The 17,371-nt window shown below is 41.0% G+C and overlaps 1 protein-coding gene across 4 annotated transcripts in view; it reads right to left on the reverse strand.

The window, feature by feature from the left end:
• STS (steroid sulfatase) overlaps nt 1-17,371 on the reverse strand; it is a 102,566-nt gene that overhangs the window by 29,420 nt on the left and 55,775 nt on the right. For all 4 annotated transcript variants that reach the window (XM_053387265.1, XM_053387266.1, XM_053387267.1 and 1 more), the window contains 2 exons: nt 13,230-13,367; nt 392-551 (listed from right to left, as the gene is read on the reverse strand). In XM_053387265.1, coding sequence (XP_053243240.1) covers nt 392-551; nt 13,230-13,367 — 298 coding nt within the window. The remainder of the gene's footprint in view (nt 1-391; nt 552-13,229; nt 13,368-17,371) is intronic.

Raw genomic sequence — 17,371 nt, forward strand, 5'->3', positions numbered from 1 at the left:
GCCATTCGGCCCACTTTACGAATATGGAGATATTCACACATTATATATGACCACTTGCCTCACAGGATACATCAGCTCCTGTTAGTAGTGAGACATCTAAGGTGAGCAATTGATTTGGGGTCATTTTAAGTAAAGCAATTATTGTGGAGCTGAAACACCGAAGTTCAGAATGAGACAATGGAGAAGGTTTCGAAACAATGTGAAGAAAGAAGTGGCAATTATGAACCAGTTATTATTTGAAGAAATGCCTGACACATACTAGTTTAAGACATGATAAATAATACTGAGAACAAGTTATCCTTAGGACTGTTGAAAGTGCCTTCAAAGGCAGCAGAGGTTTGTTATTTTTGGATGTTATGTCTTTTATGACAAATGAAGCAACATTCCATACCTGTCACTGGGCAGTGATGCTCCAGCAAGTTTAACTATTGTGGGGAATATATCCATATTACTTGTGGGCTCATCAATATGTGTGCCAGGCTTAAACACTCCAGGCCAGCGGAGAAGACCAGGTACTCGAATCCCTCCTTCCCAACTTGTAGACTTTCCACCTAGAGAAAAAGGATTACAAAAATTAGGGACAGGCAACTTGAAGACATCCAGATGTTATAGGACTCCAACTCCCATCATACTCAGAGAGCATGGCCAATGGTCAGGAGTGAGGGGAGTTGTAGTCCAACAACATCTGGCAGGCCACAGGTTCTCCATCCCTGTAATAGTCCAATCAAACAATTTGCCAGATTGATCCATTAACCTTGTTATCAACCCAAATGGTGCCCCATTTGTTAACTTTGTAGGCAGCCTACCTTTAGCACAACTGGGAGCCTCACCAGTTTAAGGACAGGATTATGAAACACTGTTTAGACCAAGGAAGTAAGTCTTGCTGTTGATGCTGTCTTTGAGCTTTTACAGTAAAATGTTTGATGTCTTACTCTTGTCTCAATTATTAGATACAGCACCATGATTAATCATGGAGCACATCTTTTAAAAAACAGCATTGTTTTTAATAAAAGTCCTTGGAAAGTTGAAGATGCAAGCACCACCTTAAAAGAGACATTCTCCCACACCCACACACAGGAAGAAAATGTTTCCTGTACACTGCCTAATAACAAAGGATGTACACTTTTGGCTTTACAGTGATTATTTTTGCTTGCATAAATTTAATCAACAGACAAATCAGCCCAAACTCACATGAATAATAAATTCATGATCTATTAAATCAGGTTGCACTCTTATACATCTCTTCTGAAAAGATAACACATGCAGCTTGCCCAATCTGCAAGTGGGCACAAAAGATGGTAGTCAACTAAGTTTTATTTAGTGTGGACCCACTGATATTGTAATAATTGTAGTGGAAAGCTGAAATTTCAAGGGGAAACTAGGATTCTGGTTTTTGTATTGTTTCCTAATTGATAAATCTTTCTCAGACTAGCCATAGTAAGACATACCTCAAAACAACAACAACATCACCATGTAGAGAGAAGTCTAAGTACCAGAACAGGATGGGTGGGTTTTTCATGTCCATCCCTCATGAAGGCTATAGGATCCAAATTTCTGTTCACATAAGTAAGGCCACCATTCTGGCAGCATCTTGAATAAAAATATTTAAGATAATGGATTCCACCACCTTATGAGCTAGATAGTTTTTCATCATTACTGCAACCCTGATTGATGATTTTTGCCAAAGGACACAAGCCTATGTACCAGAAGCAAGGAAGCAATGGCACGATTATGTCCTTTAAAAAGAGGAAGTTTTGCCCAACTGAAGAATTATTATTTTCTGAAGTATAAACTCCAGCTTATTTTGCATCTCTCCCAAAAGAGCCACAAAATGCTTATTTAACTTAAATACTGTTGTGAACTGAATTGTCCGTGACCCCACACAAAAATAATCCTAGGGTTGTGATGCTATTAGCTCACCAAAAATTACCTCTCTATGTGCTGCAGCACTGAAAATGTTGGGAAATATTAGAATGGTTTGGAAAAATAAAGCAGCGAGTATTATAATTGCATTCTATAAATCTATGCTGCAGCAACACTTGGAACACTGAACTGTGTGCAGTTGCGGCCACCCGCTTTTCTTTTCTTTTTTTAAGGATATAATAGAATGAGAAGATGATTGTTGTGGGGAGGAGACAGAGATCTTTTCCTGCCAAGAAATTGTGGCTCTTTAGAATAAAGATGACCATGAGGCGAGGCAAGCTCAATATGTTTTGCTGACTGCGTTGAAGGAAAAGATGGAGTCTGCCCTCTCCCACACACTACATAAACAAGCCAATTGGACTGTTAATTGAACCTTAATTCAGCATTGATGATGGGACAGTGTTCTCCAAGACAGTTCAGTGAGCAAACAACTCAGGGGCGGCAAGGCAGCTCTGTTCTTCAACCCTTCATGGCTGCTGCCCACTTCCCAGTATCTGCCCCCCGAGGTGGCTGCTTCACTCTGCCTAATGGTAAGCCGGGGCCCTGCTCAGAGATGGTATTTGATGGCTGTGTATCTTTCTTTCCCCTTCCTTCCTCTAGAACACCTTCTCCGGGGGGTTTCCCCCCATTCACATTCAAGAAAGTAGCTGCCAGGGAAGGGTACCACATCAACAGCAGTGCTGTGCTTATCAGGAGAGAGGGTGAGACTGTAATACAAGGAGAGCATTGCCTGAAATAGGGAGAAGGCATCTTACTCTAGTTTGTCTACTGACACAAGGTCCCTTTGTCCAGTGTTTAGTGATTCCCACCTCCCACTGCAGCTCTGTATGATGCACTTCTGGGTGGGTGAGGAACTGACCTTGGAGAGTGTCAGGGACTGGGCAGAGGAGGAATGGTGGAGACTGCCTCTCCATCCTAACTCTTCAAGGGAGGAGGAGGAGGAAGACAGTATAGATTTACAACAGGGGGTTGAGGGAGGTAGCAGCTGAGAGGCAGATGAGGGGTAAAGCTGGGAAATCATGGGACAGCTGGAACAACACCCAGCTGACACGTTATTAAAAAGCATTCTAGACCTTCCATCTCCCAGAACCTGGCGAGCCTTAAAAGTAAGAGAGCAAAGAACTCAAAGACGGAGGGCACGTAGCAGCACTCATAGAGGAGACGATGAGAATGATGAACGAGGAAGTGGGAGAGACGGGGGGCGGTGGAGATTCACTTTGGACAACACCATTATCCAAGAGGCTGGGTTCTATAGCCTCTTTCTGTAAAGACTGAAATAAAAAAGGATGGTAAGAAAGTTTTCCTTGTCTTTATAATTTCCTGGGCAACCAGCTGGGAGCTGCTGACAGCATCCTGACAGAGAGATAGGGGTTTTTTGGGGGGGGGAGGTATAGGGTACTTTAGAGGAGATGATGACAATAAAGGCATAGTTGCATGAGCTGCCTTCTGCCAATTAACCCACAGGCAATATACTAGAGATTTATTAAAATTATGGATGGTTTGGAAAGAGTAAACACAACTTAAACCATGTTGAAAGGGGATTAGAAAGAACTTTGTCCATGTTTACAAAGCTACTATACCTCTTAATTCCATATGTTAGTGTCAGACTCTGACTTTCCAAAACCAACTAGATGTCAGATATAATAGTGGACTATCAGTGAAATCCTACTTATGTGTACTCAAATGTATGCACCATTGATTTCAATAGGACTTACTCTCAGGAACATGAGTACAGTCATACCTCATGTTACTTTTGCTTCAGGTTGAGTATTTTTAGGTTGTGTCCCGCGGCGACCCGGAAGTACCGGAAAGGGTTACTTCCAGGTTTTGCCACTCGCGCATGCGCACAAAATGATGTCACGTGTATTCGCAGAAGCGTCGAGTCGTGACCCGCACACACACGCGGGCGCAAGTTGCGTTCTGCTCATGTTGCGAACGGGCCTCCAGAACAGATCGCGTTCACAACCAGAGGTACCACTGTATAGGATTGCAGCCTAAATGGACCTTTGGTCTGAACCAGTAAGGCAGTTAATTAATTGTCTCCAAAAACACTGGCAAATGCATTTTGCACACTTAACATTATTTAATGCTTCTCTTTCTTCATCTGGCGTGTGATTGCAGTCAACAGCTTTGTTTGCTGCCTTTCTGTACCTTACCAAACATTCCTTGAGCATGTCACCTTCAGTGTCAACACCCCATGAGGGGTGAAGAGAGAAAGAAGCAAAACTGAAAATCCCCACTTCATGAGTGAGAATGAATAACAAGCATGCTTTTGTGAGGCAGACAACAACACAGTATGAGAATGTAGAATGGACATGGAATATGCATTATTTCAAAGGCTCCAAAAATATATATATATTATCTGTTTGGAATGTGTTGGCCAGAAAAAATCTGAACAGAATTTCATGAAAGGCAACCAAAGAACTGGTAGAAAGATCTATTATTTCAGGAAATGAAAAGGCCATATTTTTCAGCAAGTGATAGCAACAATAGGTGTATCCTCTTGACAGTATAATATGAATTAAATTTAAAATCAATATGCTAGTTGTGTTTCTTTTTGCTGCGGCTGAATGTGAGGTTAGGAATGCAATATTCTTCAGTGAATTAAAATGTTGGATCAAGGGCAGTCTTTCATTTCCTGTCAATATAGCAATTATCACAAGTGGAAACAGCTGAGAAGTTTAGGAGTTAAAACCACACTAAAAAAGTTCAAAGCAATGCTCAACTACTCTATTATCTAGCCCAGTAGAAATGAACAGGGAAATTCAAAAGAATAAATCAGGGCCGATGAAGTCCACACGTTATTTCATTTCAGCTGTGTTGTTATATTTTGATCACAAATAGTATACTGTGTGCAGTTTGAAGATGACAACTATGTTAAGGATCAAACCCATAAAAATGGCTTTAAAAATCTAAACTAGTTTCAAAAGGGGAAAAAAATCCCAATGTGAAAATATCAGCTGCTTTCAATCTCTCTTATTGGACAGTTAAAGCACTGAATATTTAGTAGTTTCAATTTGAATTTCAGTGTGAACTTTCCTGTTTGATAAGGGAGAAGCTATTGTCGAACAGCTATGCAAGCCATACCAGAATCAAGCTGTGCATTTTTTTTTCTTACCGAAGTCCTGAAGACCAATCATAGCTCAGACAAAAATGTTCAAAGGTTGGTTCCAATGGTTGAATACAACTAAATCATTGTGTGCACTGAGCAACTTCCACAAGCACAACAGAATTTCCCTCCCCTACACCGCCCCAGCCCCCCCCCCACTTGCAACTGCTCAAATCTGCTCTGGGGTTTCCCCCAAGTATCTGGAGGATATTTGGGAGTAGTGGAGGTTCACAGGAAGAGGAGAGGGAGGGGACATTTCATTGTGCTTGAAGAAGTTGTCTCATGTGCACCATGATTTAGCTCAGGCTTCCTCAACCTCGGCCCTCCAGATGTTTTTGGCCTACAACTCCCATGATCCCTAGCTAGCAGGACCAGTGGTCAGGGATGATGGGAATTGTAGTCTCAAAACATCTGCAGGGCTGAGGTTGAGGAAGCCTGATTTAGCCGAACACAACCCTGTTGCTCTGGGAACTGTGGAATCCTGAGATAGTCCAAAGCCCGCAGCCCATAGAAGCTGCCATGTTTTCAGGACAAATGAGCTATGTAATTCCAGAGTTTTTCTGGCAGAGTTTAGGTACTCTGTAACACGCCTCAGCCCAGCCTTAGTGTCAGGGTAAGACAAAACTGTTAGCAGGGCCAGGTTTACATAATACATAAATATATCTGTCATACTTTTAGTTCCATGGTTTGGAGATTTTATCGCTGTGCTGACTGAAGGTATATAATGCTTTAAATGGCTGCTGGTGCAACTGGGTGTTTATGTGTGTTGTACTGTAGATGGTGACCCTTATTGTTCTGCTGAGTTTTATAGTTTTAATATGTTGCGAGCTGCACTGGCAGGGTCAGATGTGAAAGACAGCACACTAATGTTGAAATACATAAATCTACCCTGAGCGTGGCCTGAGAAGCTCATGGAATGCCAAACTGCTTTGCTCACAAGTCTCAGGAATGCCCTTGAGCTGTGTCAGGGTGGCCCAAGACATATTGCTGCCTGAGGCAAAAAGCAAGATCGTTTCCCTGCATTCCACATGCAAAAGCCCACTGGAGTGGTAGTGAAATATTACTTCAGCACTGGTGACATGAGAGGGCTCTTTGGTGTGCTTGTGACAGCAGCCTAGCACATATGGGTCATTTAACATCCCCAGCTCTTTCCTCCAACAGACTGGAATGACAGGGGAGCTTCTCCTGTTGCCCCAGCATCTGACACAGTTTTACCTGATGGGAGGGTCATCCCTGAGCTATGTCAGGGAATTCATGAAACCCAGAAGTCCTGCCATTGGGCCTTTTGAACACTTAATTCTAGTGTACAGAACGTGAAAGATAATGACCGCTCCCCGCTTAAAACGGGGGGCGCCCTTTGCGTGGACGCGCGCAGCCCCTAGATCTGGAGCGGCTCCATCAGCATAGGCTTGGCTTTGCCTTCCCTCAGGTGGGATACCTGGAGGTCTCCGCCTACCTCAGTCAGTTGTCCAATCCCACCTGGGGGAAGCATTGCCAAGGAGACCAGGCCAGGTAGGGGAGGGATTACCTGCCCACACAATAAAGGGAGGATCTTACCTGGGAATCCTCACTTGGCTCCAGAGCTTCTCCCACCCTACCCACCCTCAGTTAATGTCTTATTTTGCAGGTTAACTTTTCTTCACAGGTTTTGCAGGTTAACTTTTCTTCACAGGTATGCGGGCGCTGCTATGTTAAGGTCACTGTTAAAGGGCCGGAAAGGAATTTCCCTGCATTGGCAGGTTTCGCCTTTCCCGTAGCAAAACGTCACAACTTTGGCGGTATCAGGCCTTGGGCGGAATCCTTTAGTCCATCTTCCTCTTTGCAGCAGCGATACCAGGGTTCCCCATTTAAGGGGTTTCTGAAGGAAGGCTTTGACCGTACGCCAAAAGGTTGTCATTGCTCTCCCCTGCGGCGGCGGCGTAATGGGGGCGGCTATCTCCGCTTGAACATATGTTCTCCAGAGCCGGCCCATCCCCACACACACACTGGATAACCCTGATGCTCCCTAGGTCCCCGGCTGGGGACTGGGGAGGGAGAACGCCCAATGCCTGAGCCAAGCTCTACCCACATTTGAAATTTAATAAAGTTGTGGCCAATTTAATGCCATAGCACGTTGTCTTGAGTCGTTATTCCACATGACGGGGGGGACCGCGCGGGATCTGGGGACTCCGCCTGTCCACGCAATGCAAGGCATTCAAAAGAATACAGGGACAGGGACAGCTGGAGTTGCTCTTCAGTCACAAAGTAAGCTAAAATAAAATGTAAAATACTGTTTTAACTAAGCTCTAACGATCTGAACAGGTTCAATGAACCTTGATTGGATTCAACAGAATGGAAATAAAATTGGCAATAATTGTGTTTATGACCAGGTTATGTCTAAATAACCTCTGATTCAACTAACATAGAGATACTTCGGATATCCGGTCTCGTGAGCAGGTACTAGAATAACCATGAAAGAGAACAAAGATGATAATGGCATGATATTCACAGCAGCAATAAAAACAGCAGTTGCAACAGCAGCAGCATTGAAACTAAACTAACCAGACTTTGAAAGTGAGACTGAGCAGACTAGAGAGTATTCAGTGTATCCCAAATGTGCAAAATAGAAATTCAAGATGAACAATGTTTCATAAGGACAGAAGGAATTCATTTTTAAGTAATGTCCATAAGTTCTTGTTTTGCTGGGCTTTGGACCTGTGCTGATTTTTTTCTTCTTCTCTACAGTTTTTGGTCTGGCTCCTGGTTTAATGCATATATGTTGATGCACTGTGCTCTCAGATGTTATTATATTAAAGGTAAAGGGACCCCTGACCATTAGGTCCAGTCATGACTGACTCTGGGATTGCGGCACTCATCTCGCTTTACTGGCCGAGGGAGCCGGCGTACAGCTTCCGGGTCATGTGGCCAGCGTGACTAAGCCACTTCTGGTGAACCAGAGCAGCACACAGAAACACCGTTTACCTTCCCACCGGAGCGGTACCTATTTATCTATTTATTTACTTGCACTTTGAGGTGCTTTTGAACTGCTAGGTTGGCAAGAGCAGGGACCGAGCAACGGGAGCTCACCCCGTCGTGGGGATTCGAACCGCCGACCTTCTGATCGGCAAGTCCCATTATAATATAATGGTTATTATATTAACCATGTATAAATTGCACTTTTAATTGCAAGCCTCCTTGGACCCTTTGGGAGCCAAATGGCAAGATATAATTGATTTTACAAATAAATAAATTCAGCTGAAAATGTTCTGTTGAGACTATCCTCACAACCAGAGTTTTCAGTCCACACAGCTGATGCCATTTCGTTTTATCAGATTCCCACTAGCTGCAGCCAGGCACTTTATTTCCAAAAGCTCTTATGCTTCATTATTGGTTCTGATCTGGCTGTGCATGATGATAAATGATTGAGTTCAAATTGTGAAGATACACTGAGAGCTTTCGAGTTAGGCTAGTGCCAATTACTGTTGAGCAGATAGTGGTATCTCTGATGAGAGGGTTAATTGGTTGGATTGATCTTCACATGTTCATATATGGAAGATACATTATTGAGAATCCTCATCGCAAACACTATATTTATAGAAAATTATGCTACAATTTCTGTTTAGACAAACCAATAACCACATGGTTCAACTCACGAACAATACATATGCAATATTTTATTTTATTTTCTCTTCTGGTTTTCTATAGTCCAGAGTAGAAAATGTTTGATATGTTGGACCTTAGGCCTTAATAATCGTTATTTCCAAAGGAAAACATATCAGGATAAACTTGGGCATACTTAGTTAAACATTTAACTACATGCAGAGACCTTTCTGAAATCAATCTTCTTAATCTAAACATTGAAGATCAAATTATATTTTGATATTGAGCAAACGGTACAAGACAAAGGAAAAGGTAAATATGGTTCTGAATATTTAAACAGAAATGTGTGGTGAGAGACTATTCCCAGGATTGGTGAACATCATTCAAAGCAAAGCAAATAGAATGAGTAGCTAAACGGCTCCCAGCAGTCTTCCTCATCCTAGCATGACCAAGAAAAATAACTCAGAATGGGACAGAATGGGATAAATTGCTGGCTTATGTGATCATCAGCTGAGGCCCTCCTACATGTCCCTCCTTCACAAGAGTTCTAGAGGATGGAAACACAAGAATGAGCCTTTTCTGTAGTGCCTCCTCACTTATGGAATGCTCTCCTCAGGGTGACTCACCTGGCACCATCTTAGGTGCCAGGCAAAAACATTCTTCTTCTCCCATGCCTTTAGCTAATTAAATAATCTATGCCTTTTTAAACTGCTGTGAGTGTGTGTGTTTCATTTGTTAATATGTTATGTATTTTTCCGTCTTTATATTGAAAACTGCTGTGTGATCCTTGGATGAAGGGTGGTAGATAAATTTAATAAATAATAATATAGGAGCAGATTTGTAGTCACCGGGGCAAAGATCAGCTTTAAGCCCCAACCGAATAGTGTGCAATCCTTTACTTTCTCCTGTAAAAGGAATGGGTGGCAGTCATATCTTCATGGAAAAGTAAAGTCATGGACTTTACATGACTGCAAAACCTGCCCTCTATGCCTGACTCTGGGTGGCCAGAAAATGTGCAGAAGAATAGATGCCTGTGGATGATAGAGGTCAGGAGTTCCAATGACTGTGGGTGCCCTGGGCTGTGGGTGCCATACAGCGTGCATTGCCCTGGCAGGTGCTCAGGTACCCAGGGCCCCAGGGAGTTGGCACCTATGATAGAGGTGATGAAGCTATGGGCCTCCATTTGTTGTTGGACTCAATACGCATCAGCCCCAGCCAGCAAGGCCAATCAATGATCAGGGATACTGGGGCTTTGGGATGGATTCAATTAAACAGTTGCACTAGCAGGAGTCAGCACAATGAGCTCCACTAGTTCAATGGGGCTTCCCTGCCTCCCCCACCCCACCCCAAATAATCTCTCGAGGGTTGAGGGAACCCCCCAGAACAGCACAAGGGTGAGTGGAGATTGTTTCATCATCATTGGAACAACAATGATAATGTGGTGCTGAATTCCACTCTAGTCATCCAACAACACATTGGGCATATTACTTCCAGTAACAGAGGCAATATGACCCTCTAATTACTAGATGACAGAAACCTGACTGGGAGAATGCTTTGAGTTAATGTTCTGATTGTGGGCTTCCCATAGTCATATGGTTGGCCACTGTGAGACCAGGATGCTGGAAAAGATAGGCATTTGTTCTGATCTATCATGGGCCTTCTTATGCTATTCTGGCAGCTGTTATCACGATATCCAAAATTCTATAGGGCTAACTCATTTGTTGTTAGAGGAGCAAAGCTAGTATAGAAAGGAATAGTGTAATTCATCCAACTCATGTTCTTATTTATTTATAGACATTAACAGAGCAGTGCTGTTTCCACAGGGAAACAGCAACCGTGTCACTATGGTAACATACAAATCTACACTTAAGAGATGGGACCCTCTGTTTTACTTTTCTAGCAGCAATTAATAATTTTATTCAAACATTTGGATCACATTTTCCAAAATGTCCTTTTTAATTACCTAATCATACAAATCACACAGCCATTCATTTGTTTAATTTTTTAATAAAATTTAATTCCAAAAATACTCTATAAACAGGCACAACCAGATTTTAATATAGCTTTCTAAACTTTCTCTCAAGCTTGGGAAGCTCATTAAACTAATTAGGTACTCAATTCAGATGCTGATGTAGTTCTGCTTCTTCTGATAAGAAAGAAAAAACAAGCCTTACATTAATTTATGAATTTTAAAGTATGACATGTTACAGTAAAAAAATAATGTAAGAAGTGAAAAGGGAATTTATAGTAGTGGATGAACGTGTGTGGTTTACTGTGATTTTTGTATGCTTCTTAAATATCAAATAGCCATGCTGTATACAGTTCTGGTTGTGTCGCTTCAAAAAGGGTAAGTTGGGAAATGTTCAGAAAAGAGTGGTCAAAATTATCAAGGTGATGAAGCAACTCCCCTATGAAGATTGCAGTGTTTGGAACTTTTTAGTTCGAGAAAAAGAGAGTAAGAGTTGATAAAATAGAAGATAATAAAGTTATGCCCGACATGGAGAAGGTGGATAGAGAAAAATGTTTGTCTCTCTTTCATAACACTAGAGCTTGTGGGCATCCAAGGAAGTGGAATGTTGGAAGACTCAAGACAGGTAAAAGAAAGTACCGTATTTTTTGCTCTATAAGACGCACCAGACCACAAGACGCACCTAGTTTTTGGAGGAGGAAAACAAGAAAAAAAAAATTCTGAATCTCAGAAGCTAGAACAGCAAGAGGGATTGCTACACAGTGAAAGCAGCAATCCCTCTTGCTGTTCTGGCTTCTGAGATAGCTGCGCAGCCTGCATTTGCTCCATAAGACACACACACATTTCCCCTTACTTTTTAGAAGGGAAAAAGTGAGTCTTATAGAGCAAAAAATACGATACTTCTTTATGTAGCACATAGTTAAAGTATGGAACTCATTCCTATAGAAAGCAGTGATTGCCATCAACCTAGATGGTCTTAAAGAAGTTTTAGACAAATACATGGAGGAGAGGGCTATCAAAGGCTACTAGCCATGATGACTATGTCCTGCCTCCCTGGTTGGAGGCAGTCATGCTTTTGAGTACCAATTGCCGGAAATCACAGGAGGGGAGAGTGCCCTTTTGCTTGAATCCTGCTTGCAGGTTTCCCAAGCTGCATGTGGTTGGCCATTGTGAGAACAGGATGCTGGACTTGATGGGCTACTGGCTGGCCTAAGTCCTCTCAAGTCAAGAGTTTTTGTTACTGATGATGTTTTTTGCAATGTGAGTCTGTTTCATTATGCGAATTCATGCTATTATCTTGATCAGCCTTTCCCAACTGTGAGTCTCCAGATCCTGTTGGACTATAACTCCTATCATCCCTAGCCAGTAGAGGCAGTAGTCAGGAATAATGGGAGTTGTAGTCCAACAACTAGGGGCCTGAAGTTAGGAAAAGGCTGTTCAAGATTGCAGTTCTTTGGGCAGCTGGTCTCATTAGGCAAGGCATTCTCCCCAAATAACGCAGAATTTGCATCACTATTTCCTTCCTGTAGAATGAGAGTTGGATGGATAAGTGAGACACAAACAAATAAAGCTAAACTTCTAACCCCACTCGTATGGTTGTAAGCCCCATTGAATTTAATAGGATTTCTTTCTGAGTGGAGGTCATTAGGAATACACTGTAAGAGAGCATGTGCTTATTCTGAGAGAAAGTAAATCTAATGGGTGTCTTTTTAGGATTTTATGCATGTTAACAGAAGCTACACAATAAGATTACTAGACACTGGGTTGAAATAAACAACACTGTATAAAATTTATCACTTGAATATCAGTGAAAAATGTGTTACGTAAATGCACATACTTAATATATGTTCTTAAAGTTTTACAACTATTACTTATATGCCTGTGACATCCCAAAAGCAATAACATTCACAGTCTTATACTAAATGTATATTCACTTTCATGAAAAAAACATAGAGCATTTGAGAACGGTTATAATCCTCGAAAGATTCCACCAACAGTGTCTCCAAAAAATTTTACATATCACTTGGGAAGACATGCGAACTAATGCCAGTATACTGGAAGAAGCAAAGATCACCAGTGTCAAAGCAATGATTCTTCAACATCAACTTCGTTGGACTGGTCATGTTATTCGGATGCCTGATTATCGTCTTCCAAAGTAACTACTCCATTCCGAACTTAAAAATGGAAAGCGTAATGCTGGTGGTCAACCAAAGAGTTTTAAAGACTCCCTCTCAAGGCAAATCTAAAAAAATGTAGTATAAACACTAACAACTGAGAAACACTGGCCTGCAAGCACTCCAATTGCATAATAGTCTTTACCAAAGGTGTCATGGACTTTGAAGACGCTCAAACTCAGGACAAAAGGGAGAAATGTGCTAAGAGGAAAGCATGTTTGGCAGATCCACACAGTGATCAACTCCCACCTAGAAACCCATGTCCCCACTGTGGAAGGATATATGGATAAAATTGGAAGGATAAAATTGGCCTCCGCAGTCACCTATGGACACACCATTAAGACCGTGTTCATGGAAGATAATCTTACTCGGCTACGAGTGATCACCAAAGAAGAAGAAGAAGAAGAAGGTTATAATCGTACATTTCCCCCAGCTCTTGTAAAACACAATAGTAAGAACAGTAAATGGCTCATACCTTTATATATTCCATTGTAACCTCCCTGGACTTCTCCGTTGGCTGATATTTCTTCCACATGTGCCCCATGATCAGATGTGAAGTACACAAGGGTCTGCTCACGTAGGTGCCATTGATCTAATGCATGGAGAATCTGCCCTTTAAAAATATAAGGAAAAGGAGGGGGGATGATAAAAACTTATTAAATCCCTCTGTCAGTGGAAGAACATAACCATCATCGCTAGTAGCCATGGAAAACCTGAAATTTAATGAATTTGTCTAATACACTTTTAAAGCCATCCAAGTTGATAACATCAATACATCTTAGAATCATGGAATCAGAGTTGGAAGGGAGCCTAATGATAATCTAGTCCAACCCCCTACAATGCCACGCTTTGGTTTTCGAACGTTTTGGAAATCGAATGAATTTCCGGAACGGATTCCGTTCGGCTTCCAAGGTACGACTGTATATCTATTTAAAAGCTCCTGCAGCCAATCAGAATGTGCAGAAGCCCCATCAGATGTTCGGCTTCCAAAAAAACATTCAAAAACCTGAACAGTCACTTCCAGGATTTGATTGTTCAGGAGCCAAATCGTTCGAGAACTAGGCTGTTCGACTTCCAAAGTACAACTTTATATAGTATTTCATTGTGTGTGTGTCTTTTTGCATGCCCAAACAAGATCCTTCCCTTTTTTTTTTCTGCATTCACCGCTACATTCACAATTCTATTAATTGTTTCAGCTTAAACATAGTGCATCTTCAGACTTCTCAGGATTCATCATGACATTTCCATTTGCACTCCATTTCAAGCCAGTTCCCATCCAACTTCAGAGCCCAGCGTTCTTCCTCACAGAAGAGTGCAGACCTAATAGCTATTTCGCTTTTTATTCTGCCAAGCAGTTCCTTGTCACATAGACTTGTTACATTTCTCTCAATTCACCCATTTCCTTGTTTTGTGGAACTATGCATCTCTGGTGGAGACCGGTAACACTTATCTTACCATAGATTTTATTTTTTAAAAAACAAACAAACAAAAACCAAGTACTCCATAGATGAGCAATAAGCGACACTTTCCACATCAGCTTTTTCATATATATCTATTTTAACGCGAAAAGAGAAACACTCTGTAGCTGGTTGATATGGATCCACAAGAGCTAGATGGATCTCTCTGTAATTGATCAGGCAGATTTGATGTCTGGAAGTGTATCTTGCTCCCATTAGTGTTCAGTCAGATTCAGGCTTGTATGCATTAGACCTGTCATTTATATGTATGGAATTTACCTATTTATTTATGTTTTTATTCTGCTCTGGTTTCTTACAATTGGTTTTAATGTTTATACTATTGTGTAAGTCACTTTGGGTTACTTTGTGGAAAAGGCGACAAATAAATACAATAAATAACAAATAATAATCCAGGTGCTGAGGAAAAGGTGTAGGATGAAATTCCTTCCCTGAATGGAGATCATTACATCTCCTTAGCAGCGATGCTGTTGCCAATACAGTGGTACCTTGGGTTAAGTACTTAATTTGTTCTGGAGGTCCGTACTTAACCTGAAACTGTTCTTAACCTGAAGCACCACTTTAGCTAATGGAACCTCCTGCTGCTGCCGCGCTGCCAGAGCACAATTTCTGTTCTCATCCTGAAGCAAAGTTCTTAACCTGAAGCAATATTTCTGGGTCAGCGGAGTCTGTAACCTGAAGCATATGTAACCTGAGGTACCACTGTATTGGCTTGGCCATAGCATACTAGTAAGGATGGGAGAAACTGTCAATTCTGGTTTCTCTTTGTTCTCATTCTTCGAATCTTAAATTCAGTTCTCCACATTTGCATATCTTATTCTTTTCTAAGTCCTTATGAACATTCATCAGCATTTTAGCACAATTTTGTGCTAAAATGCTGGTGAATATTCATGAGGACTATTGTTTCAGAAAGTGTGAATTAGGCAGATTTACCCTGAGGTACAAACTGACACAAATTTCTTTCACATCTCTACATTCTAGATATGTTACAGATGCGGAAATAATATATTGGTGAAGTATGACCTGTTCCGGACCTCAGTATTTCATGAAAAACAATCAAAGGGGAATTTATTGGCTTCTATATTTGTTTTACCAATGGCCCCAGTAACACAAGAAAGAAGCAAGTGAACTGGTTATGATGCAGTAGAGTGAAGAATAAAAAAACAAAACCTGATAAAATGACAAGTTATTTTTAGAAGCAATCATTTCTCATCTGTATTTGACATGTGACGACATTCAAAACTGCACATTTTGTTGCTCCTCAGAAATAGGTGTCATGAAAATAAGATAGAACTTGCCTCTCTATTTCCTTTGTGAAGACTGGGATGGATGAATGAAGGACAAATAAGGCAATGTCTGCGTCTTTTAAGTGAAAATAAATCTAATGGGTGTTTTTATGATCATACTATATACAATGAGCTCAGAAGTATTGAGAGGTGACAGGTGGAATGAGCAACATTATAGAAATGTAATACATGAGCCAGTGTGATAAATGCATTACACACACACACAATAGGAATGCCCTTTAAGTGCTTTTACAACTCTTACTTACATGGCTGTGACACAATACCAGTAACAATATTCATAGTCCTATTGTAAATGTTTTATGTTCACTTAAAAATAAAAATAAAGTCATTTTACAACATTTACAATTGTGTAGATTTTAATGTATTTTGTTCATATGGCTCTTTCTCAAGAATAAATCGCTAAGGAAGCTCTCTGTCAGCGATAGCACAATCGTTGTATAATAACCTATACAGGTTACTAAGAAGTAATTCCCACTGACTTCAGTTGGGCTTGCCCCCAGGGGAGTGGGCATGGATTGTTTGCAGTCTAAGAGAAATTCTCACATTTCAAATCACAAAGGAATTGCTTCCTGAAAAAGTACAGTCACATATTCTTCCTGTCACTATGAAGATGTCAAAATAGGTTTGAAGCGAGTACAACCCAGAAGCTTCTCTCCAAAGCCTCTCCTTCCACCTGCTGAAGTAAAGAGGACTATAGTTTTGCCCAACAAAGGGAGAAAAAAGAGGCTATCCTGCATGGGGAGAAACATATAGGAAAAGCTGTGGCCAGCGGTAGCTGGTGTTTATTGAAACTAGTAGTGTAGTAGGGTAGGCCCAACAAAACACACAAAAAAAAACCAGTTTCAGCAAGGAAAAATAGCAGAAATGGGTTCAACACAGAAGCTAAAACCAAAAAGGTCATGCAACAGAGCCTTTCATAACTTCCATATTGCTGTACTCAAACCTCTTCCCCCTCAGTGTCTTCCCCTTTTCACTCCGCTCAAACCTCTGTCATTGCTTAAAATTGCCACTTATTTCTGCTCAATTTCCCCAATCCCTGCTTTAGTTAAATATTTATTGATGTTTAAAGCTGCCACTTTCTTTTCAATTTCCTCCACCTGTTTTGATTAAACTTCTGCCATTGTTTTAAACCAGCACTTTCCCCTCTATGGATCTCCCTCCTCACTCCCATACCATGACCACTAGTGTTGTGCAGTCTGCCTTCCCTTTTGCTCCCTTATCCCATCCTGGCTTCATGCAAATTCAGGATTGTGGTGCAGTATAACAAATTGTCCAATGAGAGCTGTTCAATGACAGCTTTACATCTTTCCATATTATGGTGGTAGTGGTGGTGGGGACCATCAAGGATATATTTATGAATATATATGATACTGACATAAAATGCTCGCCCCTGTCTTTTCTTGTATTTCATCTTGTTTTTCCTCCCTTGTTTTTATTAGATTAACACTTTTTTAGTTACAAATGCTATCTACGTTCTAAAGTATAAAACTTAAAATGAATATAGATAAGACCAAATGCAAATTTGAAGGAATAAGTGTTAGATGTGGCAGTTGTGTTATTCCATCCGTGAATAGCACTTATTCTTCAGCAAAAATTCTGAAAACAAAAAAGTTGCAAATCTCTCTCCCCCTCCTCACACACACACCCTATGTGAGCAAGGCACACATCATGAAGGACACAATTCACTGAGTAAACAAGTTGTGACATTGAGATTTTCCTTTGAGTAGTTAGCCCATGATTTAAATATCTCAAACTGGAGCACATTCTACTAACTTATGGTTCTATTAATTAGTAGATATATTAGTGGAGTGGGTTGGTTATTTAAAAGTTTGACT

Source organism: Podarcis raffonei, chromosome 4 (genome assembly GCF_027172205.1).
Source record: "Podarcis raffonei isolate rPodRaf1 chromosome 4, rPodRaf1.pri, whole genome shotgun sequence".
In the NCBI taxonomy this organism is placed as follows: Eukaryota; Metazoa; Chordata; class Lepidosauria; order Squamata; family Lacertidae; genus Podarcis; species Podarcis raffonei.